At 38.7% G+C, this 26,515-nt stretch overlaps 1 protein-coding gene across 32 annotated transcripts in view; it reads right to left on the reverse strand.

Annotated features, from left to right (window-relative positions):
• Positions 1–565: 565 nt before the first annotated feature.
• The window catches only part of ROBO2 (roundabout guidance receptor 2), a 1,484,585-nt gene continuing 1,458,635 nt past the window's right edge, over positions 566–26,515 (reverse strand). For 9 of the 32 annotated variants that reach the window (XM_065575561.1, XM_065575553.1, XM_065575595.1 and 6 more), the window contains 5 exons: positions 22,407–22,589; positions 17,655–17,825; positions 11,629–11,889; positions 6,049–6,249; positions 566–3,405 (listed from right to left, as the gene is read on the reverse strand). In XM_065575561.1, the coding sequence (XP_065431633.1) occupies positions 3,404–3,405; positions 6,049–6,249; positions 11,629–11,889; positions 17,655–17,825; positions 22,407–22,589 (818 nt within the window). In that variant the 3' untranslated portion in view covers positions 566–3,403. The remainder of the gene's footprint in view (positions 3,406–6,048; positions 6,250–11,628; positions 11,890–17,654; positions 17,826–22,406; positions 22,590–26,515) is intronic. The other 23 variants (XM_065575614.1, XM_065575671.1, XM_065575663.1 and 20 more) reach the window with 7 other exon arrangements.

A 26,515-nucleotide genomic window follows, 5' to 3' on the forward strand; every position in this document is an offset into this window, starting at 1 on the left:
ATGAGATCTTAGACACAAGTCCCCCATGATAAGCAATATTTACCACTAGCCTAAACAGGCCACAGCAGAGTTGATTTCAATGATGTCATGCCACTGACACTGGTGGTAAATTTGTCCCAGAGTTCCTAAGAAAGTTAGTAGCAGTGTTCAGCAGTACTTGGTACCTGTAAGTAGACAGTGAACATTATAGCTCAGTATATGTTATAATTCACTGTTTGTTCCCATTTTATAGATTCCAAGGCCAGAAGGGACTGTTGTGATAATCTAATTTGACCTCTTGTATAACTCAGGGCACAGAACTTTCCCAAAATAATTCCTAGAACATATCTTTTAAAAAACATCCAATTGTGATTTAAAATTTGTCAGAGATGGAGGAGAATCCACCATAGCCCTTGGTAAATTGTTCCAATGGCTGATTACTCTCACAGTTAAAATTTTACATATTATTTCCAGTCTTGAATTTGTCTAGCATCAACTTCTAGCCATTGGATTGATTTATTTAGGTTTTTTTTAGGTTATTTATGTTTATTTACTCTTTTCACATATTGACTCCTTACTCACATTATTTTAACATAAATTTGAAATGTGAATGCGTTTTATTTTTTTCCCCAGTAAATATACAATACACAGCTCGACAATACTATTAACCAACTTCTTATGGCAATTAAACTTTGCTGCACTAACAATACCAATGAAACACATTAAGAGGTCATATTTTTTCATGAACAAGATGTAGCCAATAAACAAATTAAAAAAACAAATTGGAAAACTAAGTGCCACCACAACATCCCCGTTTTAAAAGCACATTATTCACAATAAATGTTTTCGGTTTAAAAAAACAGAAATCATATTTTTTTTAAATAGTAAATTAAACTGCATTTTAAAAAATATGTATTGTGATTTGTTGGAAGTACACTTATAGAAAAGAGAAAAAAAAGATCACCTGTAAGATAATGGAGACACTTGGCGATACACACGGACAATTTGTTATGTAATATTGTAAGCAAATTATTAATGAACAAAAACATACAGAAGCAGATGGACAAGGTAGTGAATATCATGATACTGCACAGCTTTAATACTGACACACATTTACTTTCCAGTGGAATAGATAAAACATATCTGAAAGTAATCGGGATGGCTTTTGTCAACTTCTCATTATTCCAATTTTAAAATAGAACATAATGAGAAAGGTGTTCCACCAAAGCTCAGCACAAGTGTTCAAATCAAAATCTTCTCTAGTCATATTGAAATGTTTCCAGAGAACCAAAATTTGAGAAGTGTGCTGAAGAATCTGTATCTTCACATATCAGAGTCAGCAAAAATCGGATGCCCTTTTTACCTTTGTTGAATATTTCTGTACGTTTATAGACAATAGCTTTAACTATATCCATTTAATCAGCAGGAAAATTACATATATTCATTGGTTACATATATAAATAAATTCATACATTTTGTTTTTGTCTTGTAACCGGCTAAATAACAGATTTGACCTTAAGTAAAGTTTAAATACCAGTTTTTGATATTTGACAGTTCTGAATACAATTGAAAACTGTAGTGTTTTATTGTATAATGGAACAATTAAATAAAATGAAAAGAAACACATATATTTAGCAGTGTAATTTACTTGTCCTAGGACTTTGCCATCACTAAAAGTGTACTTCACTTAATACTGGTGAACTCCAAGGCGATATACAAAACAACATAGACAGGATATACTTAAAGGGTATTTAAATGCAAACTTGCATTCATGATTAGGTGATTAATAGAAAAAAAGCTGTAGACTGTAATATTTAAATTAAGTATTGAATGAATGTGGTATACAATACATGTAGAGTTTTCTAACAAATGTTTGAAAAATTTACTCATAGGGATTTTGGAGGTGCAGAAAGTCTAGAGAAAGTCATGAAAACTAATGATGAGACAGGATGCTGTTATTAATGTCCACTTACAGAGTTTGGTTTATTCAAAAAGTGTATAAACATGCGTTACTTTGTTATTATAGTAGGGTTTAAATTCACACGTTAAAAGTAGGTCAAAGATTTTTTTGTTTGTATCCAATTTCTGAGAACATATTGCATCGAAAGAAAAATATTTACTGCAAACTGAACATAATTTTACCATTGCTTTCTTTTTCAAACACTAAGAATTTTGCTACAAATTCCGTGGAATCAACTTCAGTTATTGAAGACTTCAGTTAATAAAACACAAAAGTTTCTAGACTGCATAAAAACAACTCATGTAAATGAATTTCAGTGGTGCAGCTCTATCTTCTATTTTACTGTACATGTATTGGAAAGATGAACTAAGATATTTCAACATATTTCATTTTTCAGAAGCATCTTGAATATGTCTCAATAATAAATTGCCTCTTTAACTATTTGCTAGGTAATCCCAGAGTTTATATTGTTTCTTTTTCCTGGGGGGATTTCTGCATTACATGCTGGCTTTGAGAGATTAATTATGGTAATTCTTTTTAAAATGTAACATAAAAACAGCTTTAGTGAAACACCTTAATTTCTTTTGTTTGTAGTAAGTTTTCCCCCACTCTCCCGCCCTCCATTATTTAATTCTATTGGGCAGGTAAAAACTGATCCTAAGAGTTGAGAAGCTTAGTGTTCTATTCAGAGGTCACAGTTCAACTCTGTAGTCTCTTTTTTCATATTCTCTCTTGAAACTCACATTTTCATCTTTTGACACCCCCCCTTTTTTTTAAATAGTAAGAGCAACCATGTTGCTTGTTATTAAAAGATTTAATTCTGTCCCTGACATCTTTGCTAACATCAGTTTCGCCTGTCATCTTCCTATTTCTACACCCCAATGGAAAACCATTTACCATACTCCGTTACATCCAGCATTATCCAACACAGCTTACAGCACGTAAAACGTTCTTCACACATTCAGTCTTCTTCTTCTTCATGTCACAAGGAGTAGAGTTTTGTGCTTATCACCAAATAAAATTGCAGTGCAAACTTTAAACATAAAAGTTACACAATTAAAAGTTAATATATGGCACCACAGCCTATTAATTCACATATAGTACAACAGACCAATAAGAACAGACAATAATATGAACATAGCTAAAAAGAAGGTGAGCTTGCATAGCAATGCAACAAAAGAAATTATATACAGAGGGAAATCATTTTCATCCTGGAGGGTGATTTTTTTTTCTTTCTTTTTTATATACTCCTGACAAGAAATAGTTTAAGGTGGATGGTGTATTAAAGAGACGAACACAAGTATCTGTGGGATATGTGTGGCTGTGTGTCTTTACATTGCATTTACAGTTCTTTTAATAGTACATAAATAAAGAAAATGTTCATTGCACTGTTTAGTGTCATCACTTCCATGAGTTCAGACCTGATGGTCCTTCAGAGCAGCTTGGGATGTCTCTTCTCAACTACTCTATAGAAAGAAAAAGAGAAAAAAATGCACTAAATAAAACAAATCCTCTGGCCACATTACCACAGCACATCTCATAAACATATTGGATTTTTTAAAATTGCTTTTAAAATTGCAAGTGGTTGACTTTAAAAATTCCACAGTTACCACCAGTTGTAGTAAAGATACCAAATATGTCTTCCTGTGTGCATGTAGGTCAGGAGACAACTGCAGTCTCTGCGTTACCACTGTGTGGTAACTGCAAGTAAATACAGAGGGTCTGGTTCTCTGCTGTCCCTCATGGAGTGAAGTGCCTGTGCTGAGAGTCCACTGGGATGTGTGTGTGTGTGAATGGGACGGAGGGAATCCTTACCTAACTGATTAATGGGACTAGTGTAAATGCTAACCTAGGGCTTGATCCAAAGCTCACTGAAGTCAGTGAAAGTCTATCCATTGACATACCAGGCTTTGGACCAGACACTAAGGCCTTACTTCTTCAGACTGATCCACATAGGTAGACACAATGTCTGCAGAGATCCACTGACAAAGGGACTCCTTGTAGTGAACCTATGTCCTGCTCAGATATTACCGGAGGAATCTGGTGTAGGTACAGTTAAGCAGGATTAAGAATAGTTACAGGGTTGATTGTATCTAAAAAATATTTATTTGAATAGGTCTGAAAAGAATATTCTGTTAGCACACTGCAATTGCTGTCCAGGTAATATCTGTTATGCAGGTACTGCAATAGTACCCTATTTATTGCTTTTACAAGAGAGAGAAACAGTGACCAGAAGTGAAAGAAATACATAAGTGGGAAGAGCAACATACTTAGTATTTTTAAATGACCTCTATATCTTTTTCAAATGGAACATCTGTGCTGAAGTCAGACCTGGGGCTCAGATTGGATATCAAGTAAAACCTGGTTATTTAGTTATGTACTTCAAGTGTTCTCTAATTGTGTCACTTTTAAATTGCACTGCATGTGGAAATTAACATATTCTTTACCAGAGTGAGATACCAATTTTATGGCTCAGAGCCACAGCGGAGGCATGCTTGGCAGAGCTCAGAAAGAGAGATGCAAAGATGTCTTAAAGGCACCTTTGCACTCCTCTGATCCTGGGGTCACTCTGTGATGGGTTGTACTCCTAGCTGCCTATAGCACCGTCATGGAAACTGGGACCCATAGAATAGTAGCAAAGTCCAAGCCACATCCCTCTTCCTCTGGCCACATTCCCTGCATTGGTTGCATGACGGTTCACCCTAAGGCCTTGTCTACACTGGCAACAGCATGTAGCATAGGTGTAACTACATGCCGCTATGAAAAGCAGGCTGCATTCATACTATGGTGTATAGCTACATGCATCAGTAAAAGGCTCTGGCAAGGGGAAGGCCTTGGCGAAAGACTCCAGCAGTAGAGAGTTTCCACAGCCTTTCCCTACTGCCAAAGTCTTTCCCAGTGGTGGGGAAAAGCTCCTGCAGTGGGAAGGCAGAGGGACACTACACAGCTAAAAACAGGAGTGTAGTTTGGGGAAAGCACTTCTTGGGCATGAATAAATCCATGTAGGATACATACCCTGAGGTTTTGGTGTGTCTTTATTCTACTCGCCTAAGCAGTGTCTTACTGTCTACACTGTTATTTATACCTGTGCTGGAGGGTGTACAATATATGTAATCTACATGCCACCATACATGGAGGCCTAGCCTGAGATACCCTATGTATAGGAGAGCCTTCTGGCACTGGGTAATCCAATACTGACGTTGCTTTGCACTGACAAACATCAGCAGGGGTCAGGTATCAGCCTTCTCTAAAGGAGCTGCTGGTGTGGTGAGAAAGTTCTAGAACCTCCTCCAAGAATTCTGGGCCCAAGTGTGTTCTCACTGTGTTTCTCAGGCAGCCAGAACACCACAGTATTTGCTGTCCCTGTTACTAAAAGGTCAGCTTCTATGACCTAACAGTCTTTGAGGTCTCATGTGAGTGTCATCTAGTTGACATATACATGGCATAGTACCAGGTATGACATACATAGTGGTAACAAATTTGGGAAGGAGTTCTGCTGGGCTGGGAAACTTGAGAAAAAGGGAGGCACCACTTTCTTTGGGATGAGCAAAAGGGAGACTGAATCAGGGGGCAGAGAAGAGAGAGAAAGCTGAATGGGAAAGAGAGGGGGTAAAGAAGGGGAGTGATAGGTTTGTCTGCTGTAACCAGACAAGAATAGAACAAAGGCCTCTTTTTAATGCACTTCTGTAACACCATCACCAATGCCACTTTCAGGTCAAGTAACTTGAATTTGGCTAAAAAATTCTAAAGGATAATGAGTAATTCTAACCAGCTGACCTGATGTGGTTCCCTTTACACTAGCATCACAGATTCAAGGATGTGTTAAATAGATGACCCGAGTCACAGTACTAACACAGATTAAAAATCATGTTGTAGGGTGAAGGCGAAGATAAATCTAAAGGCACAGAAAGATACATTTCAATTATTCACTTTTTTCACAAGGAAGTGACCTCTCAGAGATGACAGAGATCTGGGTCAGAATCATAGCTGACTGACAAACTGAGCTTCTCACTCTCTGGAGTCCAATCTTGCGTCAGTGAAAATTTTATTATAAATTTGTTCTTTTTTTTTTTTTTTTACATTTGAATTGCAGCAAGAAAGACACTTACATAATTCACCAGTAAACTGTCCTGGATTATTTGATCCCATATATCCTACATCAAGAAGGTCACTAGCATTGCGTTGGTGACCTCCTCGCAAGGCTTCGCCTTTTCTGGGTCCAGTCGATCCTTTAGAAGAAGCTGTTCCTGAAGAGCTGTGACCACCTGGGGATGGGAAACTGGGCTTACTATATGGCACCAGTGCCTCTTCTAGAAAACACAAAATCATAAACATATTATTAACAGCATTATCCAGGTGTGGATATCAAACTCACCCAGTGTGTATTACATTTAGAAAGGGGTTTTTTTTTCTTTTCTTTTGCCTTATGATATGGCAGTGATACCAAAAAGCCTCCATGTGCATCCTAAACTGCTTCCACAGATAATGAAACCAATGTGTTTGCATGTAATTTTATAAACTAGTTTGCATTAATTATAAAATGAGATTCATTGTGAACAAATAGCAGATGAATTACAGATTGCTTAATAGAAATAGCTGCACATACAATCTCCAGAATAATGTAATGATTATATTTTCCTTTAAGCTTCTAGGAGTGTGTTTTTTCTCTTCTTCTTTAGTTTAACTTATGGTAACACTGCTTCAATCAATTTAGATAAAGAACTGTGGTATCAGCTAATTTAATTAGCTTCCTGGAGCTCAGTAATTTCCAACCATAGAAAGTACATTGGAAAAATCTCATTTTACAAATAATCCTATTACATAAATATTTGTGGGGGAATAAATCTTTCTGTGACACTGTTTCAGGGGCACTACATGGTCCTCTTTGAACAAAGGATTACGTCCCTCTCAGTTTACCCCTCCTCTTGCACAGATGAAGGATTATAAGAATAGGTGTCTTGGGAGACAGAAAGTCTTTGGGGATAGGCTTGCACCTTTGTGTTTGTACAGCACTTAGCAAAACAGGGCCTCAAACCTGATTGGGTTCTCTGGGCATTATGGTAATAACAGTAGCAGCAGCAAACAACAGAATTGGGTTGATTCCCAAACTGAGGAGTTTAGCTGTTTATTTTGTGGAACTATTTTTATTTTTAGACAGCACTCTAGCCGTCTTGACTAAATCTTAAGGAAGAGAACTTGATAACTAGAGCACCAATTCAGCAAGGTACTTAAGCATATGCCTAACTTTAAATACATGAGTAGCCCCCACTAAAGTCAATGGGACAACTCAGAAGCTTAAAGTATGCACTTGCTTAAGAACTTTCCTGAATTAGGGTTAAGATTTTTTCCCTCTAACTATTGCTAAACCATTTAACTGGGTGAGACGTATCTTATTTAATGGTGGGCAGAGACAGGGAGGGAGAAGCAGAGAGGGAGTAGTGGAAACGGAAGAGGGAGATAAGAGATTATATTTGACTCTCTTCCATAATCTTAACACCCATAGGTCTAGAATACTAGCACTGCAGGATATCCGCTTCATATGCTATAATTGTGCTGTCCTTGTTGAAATGTAAGCAAACATTTAAAAGACAGAGCAAGATGGCATTTAGCTATCAAAGACTTTTAAATTTTATTAGCAGTTCTTTTCACAGCAAACCCTAACAATAGAATCAGAGGGAAACTCATTCCAACAGTTGGATGAAATATGCAGCAACCTGCAAAGGCAGCAATAAACACAAGTAGAGGAAATCAGTTTAGCAGAAGCTGGACACATTTCTAGAGTAGAGAATGGAGAAGTTTAGGAGAATGAAATATACTATAAACTGGTTTGTTTTCCCAGTTTTGGGATGAAGACTAAGGTTTCGATGAATAGTCCATTCTTTAGCACTTTTAAGGGTGAAATGAAATATTTAGAAACAACCACCACCAAACCCCTCATGCCCTATTATACTGTTACAATAATTTAATAGAATATATGCTGTTATGATGTGGCCTGAGAAATGTGTAATTCATAAAATAAACAATAACAATATCAAATAACAGTCAGATTTTTCAAACATTCTAGAACTTGGAAGATACTTGTCTAAATCCCCAAAACAGCTCTGAAGGACATTTCCCCACCCAAAAAACAGCTTCTTAGGCCCTGATCCTGCAAAGACTTCAGTATCTGCCCATGTGGTTCTCTTTGCAGAACCAAGGCCTTAATTTGCATCTACAAAACTGGTGTTTGTTTGTCCAGACAGGTGTTTGTATGACCCACTTGCGCTGGACAACCACAATGTTCTCCTTGTTCTCAGAACTACTCTAATCTGATTTGCATAGTGTGCCTATTATTGGGGTAGCTGAGTATATCACATTTAGGTATGTTGCTGCTGTTACTCCAATTAGTGATCCTGAGCATGCTCAAAAGTCATCAGTGAAAATATGGTTTCCAGTACTAAACTACTCATGCTCTTTTGAAAAATACATGAAATTAGGGGCTTAGTTCTGCACAATTGAAGTCAATGGGGTCTATGCTCTTGATATCAGTGGCAGCTTGACCACGTCCTAGGTGGGACCCTACAATAGAAAGAATAATAATATCTTTATACATAATTAGGGTTATTATTACAGCTAGTACAGTACTTTAAAATATTTGTTAACAAATGTAACTGTTATTCATTGAATAAATGATCTGACAAACACTGCAAAATTTTCATTGCATAGGTCAATCGATGTTAAAAAGAATAATGTATTCAGGACTCAGCCAAACTCCTTATTGTTTTATATATACAGCACCCAAAGTGGGCTTGGTGTTTCATAGGTAAAGTACGTATGGCCTCTGCCCCAAAGAATTTACAATCTCAAGCTCTGATCCTGCAAACACTTATGCGTGTGCACAACTTTCTCATGTGAGTACTCCCACGGACTTCATTTCTGAACCAAATCAATGACACTACTCAGCAACACAATTTGTCCCAGATGCAGGTGTGTGTAAGACCCAGGTCCAAATGTAGACATGATACATGGAGTCAAAGCAATGCAATGGGGAAGGTAGGGTGAGGGAAGAATGGAAGGGAGGATGCAGCTACTGTGGTTTCTTATGCATGTTTTTTTATTCTTCATATTATATATATATATATAGCTTCATATTATATATATATATATAGCTATATGCAAGTGTTTGCAAATGGGTTGCAATTAGCTTTCTATTGTAAAGCAGATTATGACTACTCACTTTCAAACTAAAAGTCATGCTTTCAAAATATTAAGGCTAACACTCAGTAACAATAGTCATTGTTTTGAATGATATCAAGGCAATTGAGCAAATGGTTTTTCAGAAAGACAACAATTAAAAATGCCTTCTTTTGAAAATATTTGTTAAGTGTCTAACCCTGTTATCTGGTGAATGGATTCCCAGTGAACTTCATCATTAATTGGGAAAATAGTTCAGGACAGATTTCAAGAAAAAAATATACTCATAATTAACATTACAAAAATGATTCATGAGTATCCATCGTTAAACCTAATAGAGAAAATAATATGGAGGAAGAATGCTTCAATACAAGAAGTTGGAGTAGAAAAGAAACACACACACACTGAAAAATGCTGGCACAGCTTCAGTGAAGCATTCAACTACGGGACATCACGGAAAGCATTTGAAGACAGAGTTCTGTATGTCCCACACTGAAGGAGAGTGCTGCAGCAGCTCCCAATGCACCTCCTAAGGTATGCATGAGGGAAAGCCAACTGCCTTGGATCTGTAAAGGTTCACAGGCCAGGAACTCTGCAATCATTCTAACCCCTGAGGGGCCTGATTCAACACTCACTGAAGTCAGTGGGAATCAGTCCTTTGTACTCAATGGGTTTTGGCTCTGACTCAGGTGTGAGGTATGAGAGCCTTACAACTGTAGACCCCCCTAAGTTACATAATAGTTAACATCCTCATCAGCCCTTCCTGCGCACTTACTAGAAATAGAGATGGGGAATTTTGAGTTTGGTAGCAGAGGAGCTTCCCTGAATATAGCTTCACATAACAAATATACATACAGTATATTAGAGGTGTATATGTAGAAAAAGTTTGTAAGTATGTCTTGTGGGTCAGAGTTAAGGTTGTTATTGGACTGTACCAGGTAAAATCTCACATATTAATATTGTTTTTAAACAAACATCTGTACTGTAAAGGTGGTAGAACAGACATATAAATGACCTTTCACTTGTCCATACTATTGAAGGATTGTTTTGGTTTGTTTTTAATGGCATATTCCTGTTATTTATTAAAATATGGGTTATAGTATTTATTGTAGCAACTGTAACCAAACATTAACATTTTTTTTGCTTTTGTCTAGAACTGAAGACACCAGTCATTTTTCTTCCGAGGCTGTCCTGAGAAGCAGATAAAGGAGGATAACATATAGGTATCAGAGAAGGACCATTCAGAAATCCTTGCTCCGGGACAGGTGCACCTACCTATACCATTGTTTTTACAGATATGAGATTAGCTATGAGAATTAGATTTAAATCCTTATTGCCAGTGTCATTGTGTAAGTTTAATACATGCATGAGGGTCCAGCATGGCCCTAGAAAAAAGAACTGTATATGTCTTGCTTCTATGCGGTATGTTCCTTGTGTAATTGTCCCCTTGCATCATTCTATTTTATCAGCACTGGACTAAGATGTGAGACGAAGGCTACGGAAAATAGTTAGGTGTCCGGAAACAGAAGCTGTGAGTGGCTAAACTGAAGGAATCTGTGAATGTTGTAGAGCTGAATCTCCAGTCCAATCTCACTTCCTGTACATGTCTTTACAGGCCTGAGATCCATTTAGAAGTCAAGCTCAGTAATCAGCAAAGACAAATTCCCAGTTAAAGTCTATACCAGGGGTCGGCAACATTCGGCGCGCAGCTCGCCAGGGTAAGCACCCTGGCGGGCCGGGCCAGTTTATTTACCTGCTGACATGGCAGGTTCAGCCGATCGCGGCCCCCACTGGCTGCGGTTCGCCGTCCTGGGCCAATGGGGGTGGCGAGAAGCCGCGGCCAGCACATCGCTCACCCGCACCGCTTCCCACAGCCCCCATTGCCCCGGGACGGCGAACCGCGGCCAGTGGGGGCCGCGATCGGCCAAACCTGCCGTGTCAGCAGGTAAATAAAACTGGCCCGGCCCGACAGGGTGCTTACCCTGGCGAGCCATGTGCCAAACATTGCTGACCCCTGGTCTATACTATCATCAATCGAAGCCTTATTGAGGAAGGTTATTTGGTCATATACTTGAGTAGAGAGGAAAGGATGCTATAAATATAGCTGGGAAAAAATGGCTTAGGCTAAGGAGGGTCAGCCCTCTGTAAGCATGCAAAACAGCTAGTGCCAATTCAGTTGCTGGTTGAAGATACTGGTATATGTGGCCTTACATGTACAATTAAATACATTTTATAAAGGGGAATAATTAAAAGGCTGTTCCTCTTGCCTTGCCCACCAAGAATAGAGTTCAGATTTTGTTTTTTTGCTGCTACGTTTGACAATATTATTAATTCCCTAAATAGTGTAATGAATGCACTGGCTTAGGGGGTGAATGTATTTATTCTTCTAATATAAGTCTTGGCAATGCTGGGGACTATTGGTTTAAGGTGATCTTATATTCTAGTGAGTTATAAACCTCTGCTGGAAATGTTTCAAGAAGCTGTCTACACTTCTTTGACTTGTGCAGCACACACACCTGATCCAAATGCTTGTTTATGTTGGGCTTTCCTGAAATCTTCTTGACGTTCTGTGGAGCTTATCCATTCCTGGGTTTGTCGCTGCCACTCTAATGATGTTCTAGCTTGACGATCCAATGAGCTCTTTGTTTCATCTATGTTGGAAGTATGCTGCCTCTCAAGAGAGCTTCCTTTTCTCTCTGCCGAGCCTCCGCGCTGGCCAGGGCCTATTTGCTGCCTTAAACCCTGACCAGGGGGCGGATCTGGTGGTGGTGGAAGATCTAAAAAATGTGAATAAGATTTAGAACAAGCTAATATTTAATTGAAACATGTTTTGTTTGAAACCGCAGAGAAAAAAAATTCCCCTAATAAAAGGATCTGAGTCACTTATTAGGACTTTTTTAAAAAAAGGAAATTCATGTTAGTCAGAAATGCAGTTTATTTACCCTCACTACTAGCCTCTACCTCCAGCAATTGTGCTACTAACGTCTTCTATGAAATCAAAAGAATATGAGCTACAATTTGTGTTCCTTGATGTATACATAATGTATACTACTGCATTTGTCTCATTCAGCAACAGTCAAGGAATTTTGTCAAGTTGTGAAAAATTAATCCATTTTATTTGATTCAGTTTCTTCTGTTTCAGTCTGTTTGGGACATACTTCTCTGCCCCCATCCTTGAGTTTCACTTTCAGTTTCAGTTTTGAATGAACTCAAAATCTAAAAGTAAAATTCAATCAAATCCCACCAAATTTCAAAGATCAAGTTATTTTAAAAATATATCACCAATGACAATATATTATTATAAGTGTTCAAAATATATTTTAAACAGAGCTATTTAATAAGAGGAATATTTTTTGCAAAAAAAAAATCTCACTTTTTCAGAAAAAAAGTTCAGTCAAAACTTGCTATTTTGGAAAAATTTCAGCGACTTCATAAGTTTAAAGAACATATAGTTTACCCATCAAAACAAATGCTCAACTGAACATGAAAGTCACATGATGTTCAGAATAACTTGTATGCTACATTTCAAAGTTTATACACTAAACCACTAAAGTGGTAGTACTGTTCAAAAAAAGAGGTTTCAAAGTATGTTTGTGATGACAAAAGCATAAGCACATAACAGCGGCCATACTGGGTCAGACCAAAGGTCCATCTAGCCCAGTATCCTGTCTTCCGACAGTGGCCAATGTCAGGTGCTTCAGAGGGAATGAACAGAACAGATAATCACCAAGTGATCCATCCCCTGTCACCCATTCCCAGCTTCTGGCAAACAGAGGTCAGAGGTTAGGGACACCATCCCTGTCCATCCTGGCTTATAGCCATTGATGGACCTATCCTTCATTGAGTTATCTAGTTTATTTTTTGAACTAGATAAGCATACTTTTGTCACTATATAGAATCCTGAGATAGTGATCAAAGTTGGAAAATTATAGCTCAAAAAAGTGAAATTTTGATTGAAATTATACAATAGGAAAACAAGAGGCCGTGGCTCTTTATGCCTCAAACTCAGATTGTGAGGAATTGAAAAAAAATTGAGGTGTCTCTGACATTCCCCTGAGAAGCTGCCCATGCTGCCTATCTATAGTGTATGAGGAACAGCCTGTAGCTCATCATTGTTATGTACTATATTATGGTTCAACTAATTGTATTGGGAAAATTTTACAGATATGTTGGGAGAGATCCTCAGATTGTGTAGCCCAGTGGAGTTATGCCTGTTTATACCAGCTGAAGCTCTATCCTTTTGTTTTTTACCCTTCAGAAATTACAGCATTTGAAAACTTTTAATTGGAACTTGACCAAGAACAGTGGATAGTATGAAGGAGTATTCCTCTGCTTTTGGAACCTGCAGTGGAGTCTCAGGGTTGTAGCTATGAAAGGACTGAAGCAATTTTTACATATTGATGAGGAGGTCTTGGTCAACAGATTTATTTTAAAAGGATGGCAGTGTTTCAGTTTTATATGGGGTATGATTCCTCATTTTCATGTCCTTGATAGGAGAAGTGATACTTGCATTTCCTACGTGTGGGGCAGTGTTTTCTCCAAAGTTGATGAAACATCTTCCCAGTCAGCACTTCTGTCTTGCATAGTTAAATGAGAAAATGCTGGTTATTTCGGACTACAGGTCAATGTATGGGACAGGAGAATTATATCTGGTAGCAGCACTGTACCTTTGTTCTTGAATGAGGTGCCAACCCCCAGATTGAGATCTCTCTCTTCTGGCTAGCACAATATTATAATAATATGTCAGTGGGCTTGGTGTATACTTTATGTTCAGTGCTAATTTATTTGATTTTTTTTAGTTATGAATATAAATGTGACCTTCCATGCCAACGACTGTGTTTGAGTTATTGTAGGTGGACGACGGGAGGGGTATGGGAGCCTGCCAATGTTAAAATTGCTTTATAGTGTTGGCTTCCAAAATGGCATTCCTTATAATTGATTTTACTGCAATCATAACCAGTTACCTTACAGAACCACGACACTGGCATCTGCTTATGCAATTTGAAATTCAGATTATTGAAGTTGTAACTTACAACCTCTATTTGAACGTCCATGGAATTCAGTAAAGGCCGTCTGTAATATGGAATCTGATTCTCTAATACAGAGCTATTACAATTTCACATGAACAAAATAAAATAAAATAATAGGGAGCAACAAATGTGTAAGTTTTAAATCTGCAACAGACAAAAGCACAGAAAAAGAACATTAAATTCAAAAATTGTTTCAGTATTAATATTTTACTGTATACAGTGCCTTTCATCTGACTATCCCAATGCACTTAGCAAACTTTCATTAATCAAACACTGGAGAGGAAGAAAGCCTTGTTGTTAAGGTACAGCTTGGGAATCAGGAGATCTGGACACAACTCCTGGACCTGCAGCAGATTTCCTCTGTGACCTTGGGAAATCACTCATCCTCACCTTTCCTGCAATTCCATCTGTAAAATGGATATCGTTGCCTACTGCACAGCGGTGATGTGAATATTGATGTTTGTAAAGGACTTTGAAATGCTTGGATGATATCAGCAAGTTAAACAAGTCACACTTTTTTGGAAGTAGGGTAGGTCTGTCTTAGAGAATCCATCTAGGCTGGTCTCACCCTGAATCGAGGGTTGTGGAGCCCATGTTGTACAAAGGCTGGCAGGGGAGGACTGTAAGCACTGATGGCCCTACTAGCCGTCATGGTCGGATTTAGTGTTGAGCTGTCTAATTGTTTGTTCTCTGTCTCAGGATTGGCTGGGAAAGCAACACCCTTTCCTCCCTTTTCTAAAAGAAGTTTTGCATTAGTGGTACCCTTTTGCCTCCCTTCTTTTCCTGTGTCTGCAGCATTAATTATCCCTCCCCCCTACCTTTAGCCTTAGTTAAGCTCACCAGACACACTCTGCTGTCTTCCCTGAGCCTATATAAAGATCTCACTGCATCTGGAACCATGATGAGCCCGTTCCCATTTCACAGCAGGCTAATCTCTCCCGCCCACACACTCTGTTCTGTGTGTAAATCAGTGGTGGTGGCAGCACCGCACATAATATAAAATCACCTCATAGTGATCAGTCAACAGGTTGGGATTTGGGCTACCAGCAAAGGATAAGAGCGACTGGATGGATTTACAATCCCACTTCCCTATGGCCATGCTGGTATGGTTAGATGCATTTCCATAGCACACATGGAGGGGAGTCAACTCGTTTCCTAAGGTCAATAGCTCCAAGAAAATTGTAAACCAAGAAATGAGGGGATTTCAGAGGGGAGACCCTGGTACATGATGGTATTGTCTAGTATCTTAGTTGCTCTATCCCAATGGGATTCATCTTTCTGATGTCAGGTACTGATGCCAGCCACCACTAGCAATATCTAATGGCTGGATCATAAATTTGCAAGCCAATTTATAATTGAAATGGTGGGTGGTGGGGGTGAAGGCCTTGTCTTCTGATTGCCTAATTGAGGGACTGGGATTCAGATGCTTTAGCACAAACCCGAAGCAGAGATGGAGGGTTGGCTTGGGCTTAGTCTAGCCCTCCTTATGAGTGTAAAGTTCTGGCTGCCTTGCATGGCCAAGTCAAACAGGCTCTTGGGCTGTCATCAACTGGAGGAAGGCATAGCATATGGTTGGAAGGTAGGCTACAGGAACCCCTTTCTGCAAGATCTGGCCATTCATTGTTTTCCTAGGAGTGATTATTATAAAGCTGCAGCCTATGAGCTGTTCTTTGCAATCAGACTGTGAGTATCCTCCTTACAGTGGCATAGGCAAAGGTGAGCAGAGGCAAAGACTGGGCAAGTCAGTGGCAAAGATGAGGAAGTAACTGAAGTGCTAACTCCAGCTCCACTGCTTTAGTCACTAGACCAGGGGTCGGCAGTGTTTGGCATGCGGCTAGCCAGGGTAAGCACCTTGGTGGGCCGGGCCAGATTTATTTACCTGCTGACGTGGCAGGTTCGGCCGATCGCGGCCCCCACTGCCCGCGGTTCGCTGTCCCGGGCCAATGGGGGTGGCGGGAAGCGGCGTGGGTGAGCGATGTGCTGGCCGCGGCTTCTCGCCGCCCCCATTGGCCCAGGATGGTGAACCGCGGCCAGTGGGGGCCACGATCGGCCAAACATGCCGCGTCAGCAGGTACATAAACTGGCCCAGCCCACCAGGGTGCTTACCCTGGCGAGCTGCATGCCAAACATTGCCGACCCCTGCACTAGACGTACTTCCTCTATGATTCTTCTTCTATGGGTTTGTCAAGCATTATGTTCCACTAAAGATGTAAATTTAAAATCAGCCAGGAGGGTATAGTATAGTTAAAATATGTAGCTTGCAGTGCTCTGCAATTTATAAGTTTATTAAATAAATAAGTAATGGAAGAGTTTACTAATGAATTTAGAGCGCCGAGAAATGTTCATAATGGAAACTGACACCACACACCACCTGACTTCTGCATTTGCTGGAAGATTTGTCAAGGCTCACTAACCATTAGAAAGAGCAAGAGACTCATTTCTGAGTGAACACAGACTCACAGGCATAAATCCCACCCAAGCATTGTTTGAGGGATCACAAAGTTCAGAGGATCCTATGGTACCAACTGAAGTAGGGAAAAATGCAGCCCCAGGGGATGCCCTTCTTTCCATCTCTGATTTGCCTGTTTGGAAGAGAGGGCAGCTGCAAAGCATCAGGGGGCACTGAAGGGTTGACCAGAACAATGAGGAGAGCATCCACATCCCCACCCTCATTACAGGAGTGGTGAAAATGGCTGATGGCTCTTTTAAAGATGATTGTTTGCCCGCTGCCCTCTCCAAATCCTTCAGCGTTTACCGTAGCCAGCTATGACAGCAGCAAAAGTGGTAAGACAGCCACACATAGGAGTAGCAGATGGTGGTTGCTTCTTTTGCTAATCACAAGTGTAAGTGAGGTAGGAATAACAGGAGAGGTGGTTGTTCAGGTGATTAGAAGGAACAGATCCACCAAGGATTTGCAGGTTGGAAGAGGGGACTAGAGAGAAACAGGGGTGTCAGAGAATTGAAGAGAAAGACAGAGCCACTAGGGCGTGGAGGTGAATGGAATTCAGGAATGGGATAGCATTACCAAGCAGTGGGATAGGTGGGCAAGGAAAGCATGGCATGGGTTAGTATGGACCTTTTGTATGGGTGGCACAAAGAGCATGAGCAAAGCGGAACACCGCATGGCACACTTTGAATTTGTTTTTGGGAAATTCATTTGAATATTGTTACCTCCATGCATTGGCTAAAGTCATGGTTTTGGAGTGAAACCAGATGAAATTCAGTCGTTTTAGATGTGACTTGCAATGAAATTTCTGGAAACCTGAGAGGAGTTAACCCATCCATAGACGAACCAAAGAAAGGTTTGCTTGAAGTCCTGCTCAATGATGAATCAACCAAGTTTTGCACAGCTCTCATTTCAACATTATTCACTTGACAACTTAGAGAGCTTTCATCGTGGAACAAATAGCTCATTGGAGCACACATGCTTTAAGGGAACACTACATTTTTTTCAGTCCTGCATGGAACATATCAGTATTACTACAGAGCTGAATTCAAACCAAAGAACTTACCATCTGTCATTCCCTCCCTGCGATGAGGCAATGGGGGTTGGTCCAATCTACCCCCCTTGTGTTTTTTAGTAGGCCTAGGCCTCTGACTCTGATTCAGGGCTGCACTGGTGTTACTGTCAGTTGAAAATGGGCTGCTTGGCCGAGGTCGCTGAGAGGAAGGGTATGCTTTGCCTAGAGGGAAAAAAAAAGGAAATCAAAATGGAAAACATTATTGCAATGAAGTAGGCTGTGCTCTCATGTGTCTGATCTGAAGTACTGCGTATCTTTCCTTTCAGTGCTCACGTGAAAATTGTCAGCCTTTTGGGGCGGGGACCATCTTTTTGTTCTGTGTTTGTACAGCACCTAGCACAGTGGGGTCATTGTCTATGACTAGAGTTCCTAGGGTCTCTGGTAATACTAATATTATTAATGATGATGATGAAGATAAAGTAAGTGCCCTGCTGAAATATCTGCTGATGACAATCATTTTAAAATATTCCACAATAAGCCAAGTGGGAAACTCAGCATTATATTTAACTAAAACCATTATGTTAAAACTATTATATGTTGTTTAACTCATGTCTACTTTTTATACTAAACAGATGTGTTCAGAATAATTTCTTACACTAGCAGGGGGGTAAAATAGTTTTGCAATTGTATAACATTTATTCACCATATACCATCTCTTTCTCTGTGTATAGCAAACATATACTGGGTCAGATTCTTATCTTTGTGACTCCAGTGTACTGTATATGTGGTGTAACGCCAATGACAGTAATGTAGCTGATTTTACAAAATATATACTAACTCATGCCTGTAGATCTATGGACCCAAACAAAGAGCAAGAACATTTATTTTTGTAAAGATTTCCCCATTATTTTATTTATTATTTTGTGAGTATGCACGTGTATGTAAAAACTTATTCTGGACACATGTTGGCTAACTGAATTGATTACTCAGAGTTCTGTTTACACTGAAAACACTTCCTCTAAAAAAACACCCCTCCTCTGCTTGACTCTATTCTAATGGGGCATTCAAGAGTATCACAGCAGGGCTTGTTTGATGACAATTCAGTTGCTTTTTTCATTTCTATTTTTACATGTATATATTAATTCAATCAAATTCTCCAAATTTAGCTTATTTTCTATTAGCTTATTTTCTATTAAGATTGGATGAGCCCTTTGGAATCGTTTCAGAATGTTTTATTCTTGTTTCATTTGTTTGACATCTGTAACAAGTACCTTAGGAATTTTAACACTGTACTTTGTTTTGAACTGGTGGTTATTCTGATTTTCTTTAATTGTATCCAGAGTTGAATGTGTTAAGGCAACCAAACATCTTGTTTTTCTTTTAAACCCAGAAGGACCAATGCTTAAGCCAAACTGCACAGGACTTGACTGGAGAGATAAGATGGCTGTATGACATCTTTGTGCTCCCCAGGCTGCTTGGGAGTGGTTTTGGTGTCTGGCGAAGAACTTAGAGAAGACTGTGGGCTGCTCTAACCTAAACTGGCTGTTAAAATCCCTCAAAGAGCCAGTATGCTTGCAGGGGGTCACTGGAGTACAGTAGTGTTCTAAATACACCCCCTTCTTTTAGACATGCCCTAGCACATACCCTACTCTGGAGGGGTCTTTTAGGGTTAGAGATAGCTATGTTGGCTTTCTGTCATCTGGGGTTTCCTCCGTGACAAGGGAATCTTTATCTGCCAATTGGTAGAGTATTACAGCCCTTTGCACTGCCAGAGTGGTGCAAAGGAATCAAGATCTCTCCCACAATCTTCCAAAGATTGATTTTTAGTTATTCCTACATGCAAGAATTGCTTTTTCAGCATTTGATTTCTTATTTTTCCTAGTTATAGATTCAACCAGAAACAAATACATGCCAAAATAGTGAGGATTTGATTTAAAAATTGTAAGGAAAAGAAATTCAGAGATGAGTCTGAAATCCCATCATTAAGTCACTCCATATTGCAGCACAGATGTTTTGTAAAAATAAACCCTGCCAGCACGTAGACACCATGGAGTGTAAAAATAACCTTCTCCGTTGAACTTTAATCTGCACCAGAGGAGATTAAAGTCAAAGTTTCCTAGTGCGCGTTAATGTAGCACTGTTTGAAACGGGACTACATTAATGAGCACTTGGGAACTTTTAGTGCACACCAGTACGGTCCAGACTGGTCAGTCAGTGCATGAGATGCTAGTGAGGACTAAAATTTGGTGCAGACTAAAGCACCTTGTAGACAAGCCTTGAATCTAGGATGAAATTTCATCTTTAAGTGAATTCTTTTGCTTTCATGGATATAAGTCTAACCCTTAATTCAGCATGCAGGCTTTGGAAAAAATATATGACATGTTTGTGATTGACTTAAGTACCTATGAAAGAGAGGGGCTAACAATAGTACTGACTTGAGTCATACATAGGGCAGGCAGGTGATGTGCAAGCTTCCCAGCACAATTCTTTCAGTGCACCTCAGATCTGACCTGTAGCATATCTGTTATTCTTGTCTCTAGTAAAATCTGCTCAGTTGTGCCAGACTGTCTGTATTGGTGATATAATCATCCCATTATAGGGTTTTATAAAAATGAAAAGAAAAAAATACTCCAAATCATTGAGCTATATGACAATTAGCACAGTGGCACATGGAAACCTGAATGAGTGTGTCATGAAGGAGAGATACTTTGGTCCCGATTCACCAGTGCCTTGTTCCCTGCATAGTCACAGGCACCCATGAAAAGTGAGTATAAGATGCTACCAAATCAGAAGGCTCCAATCGCACCAGTGATGGTGTTAATGACTACACAGGGTATAAGATAGTGGAGAATCAGGCCTTGAGATACCATCCCTGAATGACAGTCATAAAGAATATTGCCTCTTCTCAGTTAGAGAAATGCCCTGTGAAGAGTCATTATGGTGCATCAGGTAATATGCATTTTAATGGTCCTATGATGACGAGGGATACTTTGGCATGTTCTAAACTGTAATGGTTCATCAAATAGGTAATATGTTAGCATGCAATTTTAAAAATGCACATCAATCGCTTGATAAACCATAACACAACCATCAAATAATTGGGTGTTTTTCAAGCTGGACACTCCCAATACTTGACCAGAAAGATGCACCTTTCTTGCATGGATATGCTACAAAATAATACATTTTAAAGTTTGTGTGTGTGGAGGGGAAGAGGGCCTGAACCTCTTAATGGCCTGATCCACACAACATTAAATCAACATTGACTTCAATGGACTTTGAATAAGTCCCAGTGAGAGCGCACAAAAACTAGAAAGGGTGCAAAAGTTTCGATGCTCTCACACAAGGCTTTTCAAAGAGTCTCTTCAAGCAAAATAATCAGTGTTAAATGATATTTTGGCCAAATTCTCCCCAAATTTTGGGACGTCTGAAGGCAGGCAGTCTATTTATTTCCCTATGAAAAGACAGACTGAACAAATCAATGTTTCACTACTGCAGGGGAGCAATTGGAGAGCTTTGTTTGTTTTTAAAAGTGAAATAATTGGTTTTAAAGATTGATGAATTTAACTAAAGAGTCGGGGTGAAATCTCAGCTCCCCTGAAGTCAATAGCAAAACTACCATTGATGCCAATGGAGCCAGGATTTTTTACCCTCTGTCTTTGTGAGTGGCTTGGGTGAGTGCCAAAAACCTTTTCTCCATTTCTAAGGTATAGCATTTGCCATCTAGTCACTGAGGTAATTTTGCATGCATAAAGACTGCAGGATCAGCCTCTATGTTTATGGACAACTTTCCTAAATGCAAATAATGTACTAAAGGGCAAACTTTATATGAGAATAGTACTAAAAGTTCCAAAGTTATGGGAACAGAGTGGTGCTTGCAGGCAGAAATGTGAAATGAGTGTGTAACAAAAAAAAAAGTTCCCTAATTAATATTGTGCTATTAGTTTATGTCAGTTTAATTAAAAAGCAAAGGTTGTTTTGCAGTTTTGATAAAAGTCAGGATACACAAATCAATTCTCGCTGTGTCCAGAACATTTTATTACATTTTACTTATCTCTTTTTTTTTTGCTAGAAATGAAACGTGAAACATGACACATAAGAGGCTTGTGAATTATAAATTACATAAAGTAAATTATATTTAGTCCTCATTTGTTTCAGAAGGAAAGAATGTGTTGTTTTCAAAAGCAATACTGATTTTGCCACTCTTACATTTAACTTGTAGATGCAGTTGATATATTTTTAATTAATATCCTGAAATCCAAATATAATAAGTTATTCCAATAAGTGCCATTAAAGCAACTGATTAATAAGGCTGTTAGTGATAAACTTACACCAGCTCATCCCATGCTTAGAGAGCCTTCCCAGAAAACACATTGTGCAAAAGAGATGCACTAGAACAGCAGTAATGGAGGTAATGACTAAGTGTGCTCTTCATCACTAGAAATATTATTGATTGTGAGAAGATTTTGCAAAAAATAAATCATCAAAAATTGCATGGCAAAATTAGTAGTCTCTTTGGGCAATATAAAAGGGAGCACATGTCAGTAAATCCATAGTGGAGTCAGAGTAAAGGGAAATAGCAGACTGAAGCTGGTGATTAAAAGCTTGTGCTATTCATTGCTTCGGAGTACTAAAATTAAAACACAGTGGAAGGTTTTGATTAAAGCTATGCAGAAAAAAAACTGTCCAACCTCCTTATTCCATGCAGGTTAAACAAATTCTGAGTGAGACTTGAATTCTCTGAAAAGAAGAAGAGAAAGAAAAGGAAGAGACCATGCAGAAAGCATCAACTTTGAGTCTACAAACCTGTTCTTGTCAGGCTGGTTCCATCCAGCCTAAACCCAGCTTTATCTGCTGCTGCAACCAGTGCTTGTGCAAAACTGCCGCTGGTAAAGATCGAGTCATCTGAGGAGCTACCTACACTAGATCTATGACTAGAAAAGTTACGGTCCTCATCAGACGCAGAACCCCATCCATTTACCATTGAACCTAAAAACAAATGTAGGGGTCTAGTGAGTTGTATACATTGAATATCGTATCTGTTTATCTAAAGCTCAAAGGCCCACCAAGTTTATTTTCTCTCATCAAGAAAACAAGTTTATCTGGAAGAGTCTGGCATCAAAGCAGTATCTGTGTACAAGAAATCTTTCAGGAGTAGATGGAATTACATTCATAGGTTGTCCCTTGATCATTTGACCATATGTACAAAATGGGCCAAATTCTGGTATCATCTATACTTATGAAAATTCTGTGAAAACTCCACCAAAGTCTATGTGTTTACTGCAAATTTACAGCAATGTAAAGGAAATCTATTGCCACATGATCTGACTCCATATGTTGTAAAGTAGTACATAGCCTGAGATTTACAATGTAAAGCCTTAATTTAGGAGACCATGAACGTGCATAAGTCTCAATGAACTTATTTAAATTGAACATTGAATGCATGCTTACATATTGTCCTGAACAGAGATGGAGTTAAGGAACTATGTAAATGCTTTCTTTAATTGAGGCCTTAACATCATTATGTGATCTTTAAGTCAAAACTAGAGAGTAACACGTACATACTGCAGTTCATTGTAATTCCTTGAGCAAATTCAAAGAGTTTCGGTCTTAAAGTTTTGTTGGGAATAGATTTGCAGGAAATATGTGACTAAATTCAGAATTTAATATTGAGTCACTTACACATTCAAATGCTGCCTTCCTGCCCTGCTCATGGGTTACCACTATTGTAAGAAAAAAGTGCAACTACAGTGACAAAAACGTATTCAGAAATAGAACGGATCAAATCGCTTGAGAGAGAGAAAGAGAACAAACATAAATATAATACTTAATACTGATGGAAGGATACATCCTTTTGGCCCCCCAGTTATCTGTACTTTTTAGTATCTGAAGCATGGCGTTGATATACAGTGTACAGTATAGTATGTACTTCATTTTCAAAAGTTATCACTGAGTTTGAGATTTTTAAAGTTGCTGGACACCCATATTACCCATTGACTTCAACTGGGGTCCCAACGTGTCTCAGATTTCCAAAAACTGAGATACTCAAAATCACACTGTGGCCTACATCACTGCATACATTGCAAAATAAGCAAGTGAGCACGTGTGCAGCAGCAGAAATGCTGATTTTTTCAAGATATGAATGGATACATGTGGAGTGATAAATCATCCCTTAGATTTACTATACACTTAGTGATGATGTACAAATGTTGAGTGAAATTTTAATACCTGACCTGCAAACCCTCTTTTTCATTACATGTAGAAGGGAGTTATTTAAAGCCTAATGTCTAAAAGAAAACCTTTAAATTATGGATTGCTTATTAGGCCCAAGTTGCTAGGATAGATATTTGTGGTATTGTAGATTATTAAAAGCTATCTGGAAAAAGTAAAGGAAAAATATAATTGAAATCAGGAATTCAATCAATAACATACACCAGTGGTTTTCAACCAGGAATACGCATAGTCTTGGGGGTACACAGAGGTCTTCTAGGGGTACATCAACTCATCTAGATATTTGCCTGGTTTTACAATAGGCTACATAGAAAGCACTAGTGAAGTCAGTACAAACTAATATTTCATACAGACAATGACGTGTGTATAGTGCTCTATATACTATACACTGAAATGTAAGTACAATATTTATATTTCAATTGATTTATTTTATAATTATATGGTAAAAATGAGAAAGTCAGCAATTTTTCAGTAATAGCGTGCTGTGACATTTTTGTATTTTTAGGTCTGATTTTGTAAGCAATTTTAGATTTAGATTTTAACTGAGGTGTAACTTGGGGGTACGCAAGACAAATCAGACTCCTGAAAGGGGCACAGTAGTCTGGGAAGGTTGAAAGTCACAGACATACACTGTACTACAAAAAAAGAGGAAGAGGAAGAAGTTTCTGTGCCACTAACTTTTTGAAAACAATGGATTACTTTGCTGCAGTGACCAAATCTTTTAACATCAGCAAAGTGGCAGGCTGTAATAACACAGGTTCATGCACTCCAAAGATACAAGAACAGAAACTGAAGAGGTCTATGGAGGTCTGACAGGCAGAAGGTGTGTTAAGCGCAACAGAAAGTGACAGAGTTTGATTCTGCTTGCCAAGAGCACACACAAAATTATTACTTTCCAAATAGACTCCACTTGACACAGACAGATGTAAGGAATCTAAGGTAACAGCAAGAGAAGGCTGAAACTGACCCTCCTTAAAGAAGACAATTTCTTAAACAACAATCAAGGGGTCACAGAACATCATACAGAAAGGAGAGCAGTAGCTTGGCAATAGGTATTGATATGAAATATGAAAAACAATGATATAAACAGCTATAAAAACAATGAAAAGGACAAAAGAAAATGAGATGCTATAGGTGAAGACACTTTACAAAAATTGCTTCCTATGATCTTAAAGTTCAGCATTTGCTTAGTTACCTTGCTGAATTGGGGCCTACGATTTTAACAATGTAAATGGAACAAAAGGAATAAGTCTAAGTATGTTTTAAGGAAGAAAATGAAAACATACTTGCCATTTGCATACAGCATTCCATCTACTTGCATACCAGTCATGCAATTTTCTGAAGCAGTTGTTACACAGTATGTACTACACATGCATACACAAACTACACACGCACACAGACCAGGTTTACTTAGCAATACCTCAACTTTAATTATTGCCAAACTATTATTACAAGAGTACCTATTTTTCACATGTATTCTTTCTGAAAGTGTTGGAAAGCCCTGGAGACTGAAGTCTCACTTTTAAGTACAGAACAAGTTGTAGCATGGTGAGTAGCAGTGCGCTCCTAAACACACATGCGTGCACATACCTCTTTCCCTTAATCTGTCATACTTCAGCTGTGTTGTGGAAGCACCATCTCTAGAAGTGAAAGGGTAGCTCAATCCTCTTGCTGATTTGATCTTTAGTTGCTGAATCTGTCAACCTGATTGCCAACTACTGATGAAGTTTTTGGTATTATGGCTTCCTGTACTTTGGTAGCTGAACTGAGATTCACAGCTCATTTCACATAGATCAGCAAACTGCTATCAAATTGTAGGGAGTTTTTGGTATCCACTGACTTGGGATATAATTGAACTGGGAACTAGGGATGAAGATATCCAGACATTACTACCAATCTCCTGAGCTATTCTGGCCAACTGCTTAAACATTTTTTTTTCACCACAATCTGTAAAAATAAAAGTGTTCCTTTGTTTATCTTACAAATGTGTGGACCCTCATCACTAAAGACTGAACCTTGTTTTGTTGTACAAACACCCTTAGGCCATAATTCAGCTGGGTTAATCTAACATGCTTAGTAAATGATGACTGTTTTTTAATGGTGCCCACTGGCACTGTTTCCCAAAGCAGATAAACAATTGTTATCTGAATAAAGGTAGAATAAAAGGTACTGGTGTCCCTCTCAGATCAACTGTGCATTTTCCAAACTGGTTTTTAGTAGGTTTACCTCTTTACATGCAGTAGCTTACTCTGTGTACATCGGAGTTTTTATGTTTTCTGGCAACCATAAATTTTACTCTTGCAGACAGCAGCAGTAAATGCATTATGCAAAACAAAATCAACTATCTGAAAAGTTGAACTCTGTTTTCTTGCTCCATAAAACATTTTTGGATGCTAAGGCACACAGGAAGTTGTTTTGCTCTTACAGAAAGGTTAGGAGGATAAAATTGCTAGTAGATTGCTTGCTACTGATTTTATTATTTCCTGACATTTTACAGGCAATGAAAAAGCTACTTCTTTGTGCAAACTGAATCTTTCAGTACAACTCTGTACTGTTTTTAAGTCTATCCTGCCTGTGAAACACAACCAACCTCTCTTTTCATAGAAAGCTGACCGTTGGTCCAGATGCCTTCAAAACAAGTTCTTAGCTATTGACTAGTACTAATCCAGGTGTATCGATTTAAG

Source organism: Chrysemys picta, chromosome 1 (assembly GCF_011386835.1).
Source record: "Chrysemys picta bellii isolate R12L10 chromosome 1, ASM1138683v2, whole genome shotgun sequence".
In the NCBI taxonomy this organism is placed as follows: Eukaryota; Metazoa; Chordata; order Testudines; family Emydidae; genus Chrysemys; species Chrysemys picta.